The following is a 7,011-nucleotide window of genomic DNA, read 5'->3' on the forward strand; positions in this document are numbered from 1 at the left end:
AAGGTTGACTGCTCACTGGGATGAACACAAGCAAACTGTTTTCCTCCCTAATCAGATTTTGTCAACTACTTACAAATGGTCTCACCAGATTGTAAGAAAAACACTACCAGTAGTCGAAGAATAAAGTCTCAAAAAACCAGAGAAGAATTCACAAGAGAAGAATAGACAAATGAAATTATACAGAAAAGGCTGCACTTCAAGCTCGCCCAAAAGGAATCCAAGACAGAATTCCTCCATATCCCAATCAGCAACATGAAACACAATCATCACTGGGGCAAATGGGAAGTAAATAATGTCACTTGTTATCAACGGGTGTTTAGCCAAAAGCAGCAAACTCAAGCTAGTTATTGAAATCAATCTAATTCCAACATCAAAAGGGGTACAGGAACTTCAACCAAAAAAGAAAAAGGAAGTATCCAATTGTCTTCTGGTGGTACCCCAGCGAAATCTTGTCACAAATGGTCTCACCAGATTGTAAGAAAAACACTACCCTACCCTACCCGGATTTTGATTCCAAGAATCATAAAACCCCCAAAATTCAGCAGCCAAATTAATTCATTAGAAACTGAGAGTTAAAAAAACCTGCCGAATGAAGATGACGTGAGTATATAGATTATGTGGTGGTAGCCGCTGAGATAGTGTCGCCGGAGGAGGTGATCGCCACTGAGGACTGACGCCGGAGGAAGCGGGAATGGGGGTTCTTCGGGAATGAAAGGAAAAAAAATGAGAGAGAGAGATGTCCGAGTAGTTATTTTCCCTTGGATTTGTTTGCTGATGTCGAAAATCCTTGCGAGGCTGTGAAAAGAAGCTGAGGAAAATAACTTCACAGGGTCAGATACGGAAGTTACTTTCGTCCGGTGGGTGTAACTTATTTTCTGTCAGAAATTATTTTTCCAAATTAATTGACAACCAAACAACTGGAAATAAATCAGGAAAACATTTTCCTTCCAAACAAACAGACCCTAAATGAGTATATTTTTCAGCTTGAGAGAAGCATATGGGCTTACACATCGTCCCTAAGAGCCCGGTCTTTTAGGACGCCGTGGAACCCAATTTCCTGTTTGTTTTGATAGTTCCAACGTTTAATCGTTTATGTGTTTCCGCCCGATGTTGGTAAACTGTGATTCCTATTTTATCCAATTAAATTTCATTCATGTATTTAGAAAGAGTGAGATTACTTTTTTGGTTCTTTGCGTCATGAAGAATTTAGTTAGCTGCTCTTTTTTTTTGTTTTTTTAACTATGAAAATCTCCAAATCTCATTTTTTTTCTTTTGATTATACGTTAATTAGCCCAAAATTCATTGTACTAGTTGTCTAGGCTCACTTGACATAGCGTATAAATAAAGGCATTAACCCATTGTACAATTGTGAAATTTATATTCGTTTTCCCTCCAATTTGGGTATTTTATCCCTAGCTCTATATATCATCTAAAACATATGGTGTGGAATTCAAAAATGGAAAATTAAATATTCATACAAACATATCACATTTAAAGCACTTTGGAGAATCAATTATTTTACTAATGCCCTTTCCAGCAATTAGCTCAAGCAGCAGAAAAACCAAGTTGCAGACATCCTTCTTAAAGGAACTTAAGTCCCATACTTCATTCTTTGCAAAAATTCTCTTACTTGAAGAAGTAAAATGTGTGATTCTGAAAATTTAGCAAATCTCAAAGTTGGATAACCTAAATCCAAACCTAAGATTGAGCATACATCTTCAACCAATTCTATCCTGATCAGGCCACGTAATGCCTTTTGCAATCCCCATTGCAATTTTTACCGTAAACCTGTTTTGAGCAGAAAAGAAATGATCATAGAGGTTTCCAAATTGGGCTCTCATATTCTTCCAAGAATCATGAGCTCAAACATAAATTGTTAATCAATTCTATCCAAAATGATGGAGTTTGAACCTCAAATAGAAAAAAAAAAGAAGATAACAAAGTTCCTTGACGGTAAATTGACACATGTTTGAAAAGAAATAGCACAAAAACATCATTAAATTCAGCAAAACGAAATTACACAAAATAGGCCAACAGCAAAATATCTGAATAATCTCATTGTTTGTTTCCACCATATCTTGACAAGAAAAGAGCCATCGATCCTTTCCAACTTTTACCTCCATCTTCCACAAAAGTATCAAAGAAAGCCAGACCGCACAGATGACCAATTACAATCTGAAGAGGAAAAACCACCGTAGCATGCACTCCCTGATGATATCATTAAGAAAAAAAAATAGAGCAATAATTAGTTGTTTGTTCATCAATTTCAATGTGCTTGTGCATGCATTACAGGCAACTGAAGTACAAAAAAGCTACCAAATGGTAAAAATAAATTAAACTTGTTTAAAAATAAAAAGCATGATTATTTCTACAAGCCAATTGATGCCCTTCAAAAAAATTACCAGATATTGCACCAGCTGATGCCCTTCAATCTCTGATGCTGATCTTCATATTCCCATTTCCATAATTATATTCCTGTGCTTCTTCAATTTCCCGTACTAAAGATTTGACACCATTTGTGCATTCATGCACCTGAATTGTTTCAAGAGTAGATATACGCCCTAAACAAGCAGGCATCATTTCCAAATTATAAATTCTTAGAAGATTTAATTGCTGAAGACAAGGGAAGTAACCATCATCACTGTCAGGGTCTGCCTCTATCCACTCCGCAACTTCTACACATGCCAAAGTTAAGACCCTGAGTTTAGGGAATCCTCCTTCCATCAGCTCCCATTTTCGGCCTTCCATTGACCGCTTTCTTAATTTGAGGACTTCAAGGTTGGGTAGTTTTTCAACCAATGACATTTTACTACAGGGAAGACCCAGATATTCAAGACTCAACTTCTTCAAATTCATGGGAAAGGAAAGCTCAACATGTTCCCGCGAACCTGAGGAGTAATTGCCCCACCAGGTGAGTGATTCTAGGCATTCTAGTCGACTCATGTTCAACACTCCAGTCTGACGATCGGAAATTTTAAGTTGGCGAACATTGGGAATCCTTCTCAATAAGTTCTCTCCCTTTTCATAAAGACGCAAACAAGAGAGTGTGTCTAAATTGGGTAAAGTGGAGAGGTTTTCAACACCGTTGTCGTTGGAAGGCAGATGAATAACAACGCGCCATCTTACATGTATATGCCTCAACTTCTTCATGTTCCAGATGCTATCTGGCAATGAAACAATCTCATCAGAATTTAGACTAAAGGTTTCCAAATGTGAGAGCTTGGCTATAGATGGTGGAATGGATTCCATGTGCTCTGCTTCAAGGGCTAAGTACCTCAAACAAAGAAGTGATTCGACTTCAGCTGGAAGCTCCTTCAGCCTTAGGTTAATGCCCTCTAAATTCAGAACGTTAAGATGTTTGTAGATGCAAAAAAGGAAGGAGATATTAAACAACTCCAACTTGTTATCTCCTGGAGTAGCATCAAAGAATAGCAGACTGCCTAAATGCGGACAAAATAGCCTTGACTTTATAAAATATTCTCCACGGGAGCATATGGACAACCGAGGTAGGTTGGGAGGCTCATTAAAGGTAGAAAGCTCATCATATCCTCGCAGGACCTGAAGAAAATTCTTTTCTTTCGCCTCGCCCTTACAAAACTCAAATATCAAATCGTGAATGTAACAAGTTTTGACTCCACCAATGGATCTGTTCTTACCTACCATAACTAGGTTTCGGCCAATTAGGTCCATCAGATATTCTTCTGCAATATCCTCTGATCTCTTTCCTTCAATTTTTTCCACAAACCCTTCTGCAATCCAGAGACGCATCAACTTCTTGGCACCAATTTTTTCATCTTCTCGGAATGCAGCAAAATACAGCAGGCATGCCTTCAAGTGATATGGTAAATGCTCATAACTGAGCTCCAATGACTTCTTCCACTGGTCTGTACCAGACACCATGGTTGAAGTAAAACTTTCAGCAAACTTTTTCCAAACCAAAATATCATGCTCTATAGTTGCTAGGACTCCAGCTACAACAACAACTGCAAATGGTAATCCCCAGCACTTTTCAGCAATCTCCATTCCCAATTCATGCAATGCTTGAGGACATTCTTCTTCTTCTCCAAACACCTTCTTCTGCAGCAATTCGAAACTCTCTTCGACAGTAAGGCAGCGAATGTTGTGATGTTCTCCACCATATTGAGCCTCTGAAGCTACATTAGAAAATCGACTCGTAAAGATGATTCTACTTCCATTCTTTTCATCTGGGAATGCAATTTCCAGCTCATGCCATGCCCCAGTGTCCCAGACATCATCAAAAACAACAAGATACCGATTCTTCTTTAGCTTTTTGTACAGCTTTTCAAGCAGCGCATGTTCATCCAGATTTTGAAACTCATCATCCATCCTGGAATGTTTGCCATCAGAGCACAAAATTTCTGTTAACAAGCTTTTCTTGTTATATTCCTGAGAAACAGTGCCCCAAAGGCGAATGTGGAAGTTATAGATAATTGAATTATCATTGTAAACCTTTTTGGCTAAAGTTGTTTTACCAAGCCCAGCCATTCCCACAATGGGAACAATTTCCACCTGTTTTGATTCCCGTACAAGTCGTTCAATTACTTTTTCTGCCTCATCATCAAGACCAACCATAATTTCACGAGCTATTGGCATTTTACCTTTTGATAGCATGCGGCTGGAAGTCTGGCTAACTTGTGGTGCTCTTAAGCTATGAGAGGAATTCGAAAGATTCTGTCTAGTACTTGAGACACTGAGCTGATCCTCAAAATGCTTGATAAGTGGTTCAATTACTTTTTCTGCCTCATCATCAAGACCAACCATGACTTCATGGTCTATTGGCATTTTACCTTTTGATAGCATGCGGCTGGAAGTCTGGCTAACTTCGGATGCTCTTAAGCTATGAGAGGAATTAGGAAGACTCTGTATAGTACTTGAGACACTGAACTGATCCTCAAAATGCTTGATATGGATGTTGGTATTGGTCAGCATATCACAAAAATCAAGAACCTGGGTGGATCCTGAGAAGCTAACTTCTCCTTCTATCACTCTGCTCAGAGTGGGCGAGAATATTATAATGCCTGCCTCACCAAGGAGAGCTCCAATTTTTTCATTTTGTTCATCCATCATCTCATGATGCTCCCTTAAAATGCTTCTCAAAAACCTCAGTCCTGCATAGAGTATTCGCATTTGATCTTTCATAGAATCCACAAAGCTAGAGCTGCAGCATAACAACTCCCAGAGACGACTTATCAGAGAATCATTGAAGTTGTTCAATATCCGCTCATCCATCACTGCTGTATGTAATGATGCTGAGGAGTTTGAAGCTGCAAGTACTTCCTTATAAATCTCGTAGACATGAAAATCAACCGCTCTGATGCTGAGTTTGAAGCTGCAAGTACTTCTGTACTCAACATTTTTCCAAAAGGACCACATGTAAGAGAGGCGTGCTGCGGTCAAAGCCACCACTTCAAAGTGAGCCAATAGCAAGGCAGGAATATCTGCGGTTCCTCGCATTTTGGCAAAGGCAATGAAGCTTTTCAAGAATGTCAGCTTTGCTTCAAGATCTTGGACTTGAGCTTCAAGATCTTGGACTTGAGCCCTAAAAGGAGCACTCAAAGGACCAGAATAAAAAATTTTCCAATCCATATCGTCATCTATCCAATCTGCTAAATCTGCTAGATTTTGGAGGTTGAGGTCTAAGAATTCCAACAGTTCATCATCTGTCATAAAAGAATTTGATTGAAATGACCTGCTGCTTGCCAAAGCAAAGTAAATTTGGATGATTTCTTGCTTGAATAATATGATCTGTTTCCCAATTTCGCGGCACACTCCATCAACAATAGAACAGTGAATATCCCTTTCATTTTTGTCCATTTCTAATCTAAGGGAAAGAGTATGAATATCCTCCTCATATTTGTGAAAGGTGTCTTCGATGCAAGATAAGAAAGATGGAAGACTCACCTTCTTCACAACATTGTCAGATTGCAGGTACAAATGAACAAGGCTCCACTTTCTAGCACACATAAGAAATGTTTTGAGAAATTTCATGTGTTTGATTGCATCACGAACATCCGAAAGAACTCTATCACCACCAAACAAAAGAAAAAAATTGCCTTGGAATCTGTTCAGAATTAACTCTAGACCAAGTAAGACACGATCGACGCTGCAAGTGGAGGCCATCTCGATCTCTTTTGGAGGGATTTTCGTCAGTTTCACTCTCAAATTTTAAGAGAGAAACAAATCTCACTAACTGCAGAGCTAGCAAAGTATTTCTTTCCTGAAAATTGCTTATTTGTTTCTGGTGAGAGTATTGAGACAATCAACCATTCAACTAGGTGGAATTGGCATCAAGGTGGACCCCAGGCAATGATAATCAATTATTCAACTAGGTGGAATTGGCATCAAGGTGGACCCCAGGTAATGATAATCAATTATTCAACTAGGCACCCAAAATCCAAATTTATCTTGAACTAATTACAAATGGAGGAAATTGATAAACAAGATTAGTTGACTCTGTCATCAACATTTTATTACAGGGGCGGAGCCAGAAAAAAATCTTAGTGGGGGCACAAATAATATTAAAATTTTTTATCTACTCTTTTTTTTTAATTTTTTGAGCAAAAAATAAATAAATTCACTAACAAGTACAAATGATATGTATATTCCATGAAAAACATAAAAAGACAAACTCAAAATTATTAATGTAATAATAATTTTATTTCAAAAACAAACTAAACTATTTACAATTGTTCACGACGAGTTTTCATATTTTGATAACGGTTTATAACTTTTTCATTTTCAACTTCACGAAGTATATTTTTCTCAATATAAGTAACTAAACAATCATTCATCCAAGTGTCTTCCATTCTATTTCGTAACCGATTCTTCACTATATTCATAGTTGAAAAAGCTCTTTCTACTGTAGTTGTAGCAACAGGCAAAATCAAAGCCAACTTTAAATTTATCCTTTTTTTTTTCAATTTGTGAATCCTTCCTTAATGAAACTATCACCACCAGATTGTTTGCCCATATCTGGTCTATATAGATAAC

The 7,011-nt window shown here is 37.8% G+C and overlaps 1 protein-coding gene and 1 long non-coding RNA gene across 2 annotated transcripts; both read right to left on the reverse strand.

Annotated features, from left to right (window-relative positions):
• Positions 1 to 2,042: 2,042 nt before the first annotated feature.
• On the reverse strand, positions 2,043 to 2,503 carry LOC113767132. The gene is made up of 2 exons (XR_003467871.1): positions 2,403 to 2,503; positions 2,043 to 2,208 (listed from the first exon to the last, which is right to left on the reverse strand). It is a non-coding gene; the product is annotated as an uncharacterized LOC113767132 (long non-coding RNA).
• A 21-nt stretch (positions 2,504 to 2,524) lies between these two features.
• On the reverse strand, positions 2,525 to 6,141 carry LOC113766133 (putative late blight resistance protein homolog R1B-17). The gene is made up of 2 exons (XM_027310352.1): positions 2,634 to 6,141; positions 2,525 to 2,532 (listed from the first exon to the last, which is right to left on the reverse strand). Exons 1-2 carry the CDS (start codon positions 6,139 to 6,141, stop codon positions 2,525 to 2,527), a joined length of 3,516 nt encoding a protein of 1,171 aa, XP_027166153.1.
• Positions 6,142 to 7,011: the final 870 nt, after the last annotated feature.

Source organism: Coffea eugenioides, chromosome 3 (genome assembly GCF_003713205.1).
Source record: "Coffea eugenioides isolate CCC68of chromosome 3, Ceug_1.0, whole genome shotgun sequence".
NCBI classification, from domain to species: domain Eukaryota; kingdom Viridiplantae; phylum Streptophyta; class Magnoliopsida; order Gentianales; family Rubiaceae; genus Coffea; species Coffea eugenioides.

Excerpts from the sequence above, each read along its gene's own strand:
- LOC113766133 (XM_027310352.1), bottom strand. The coding sequence starts at position 6,141 with ATGGCCTCCACTTGCAGCGTCGATCGTGTCTTACTTGGTCTAGAGTTA.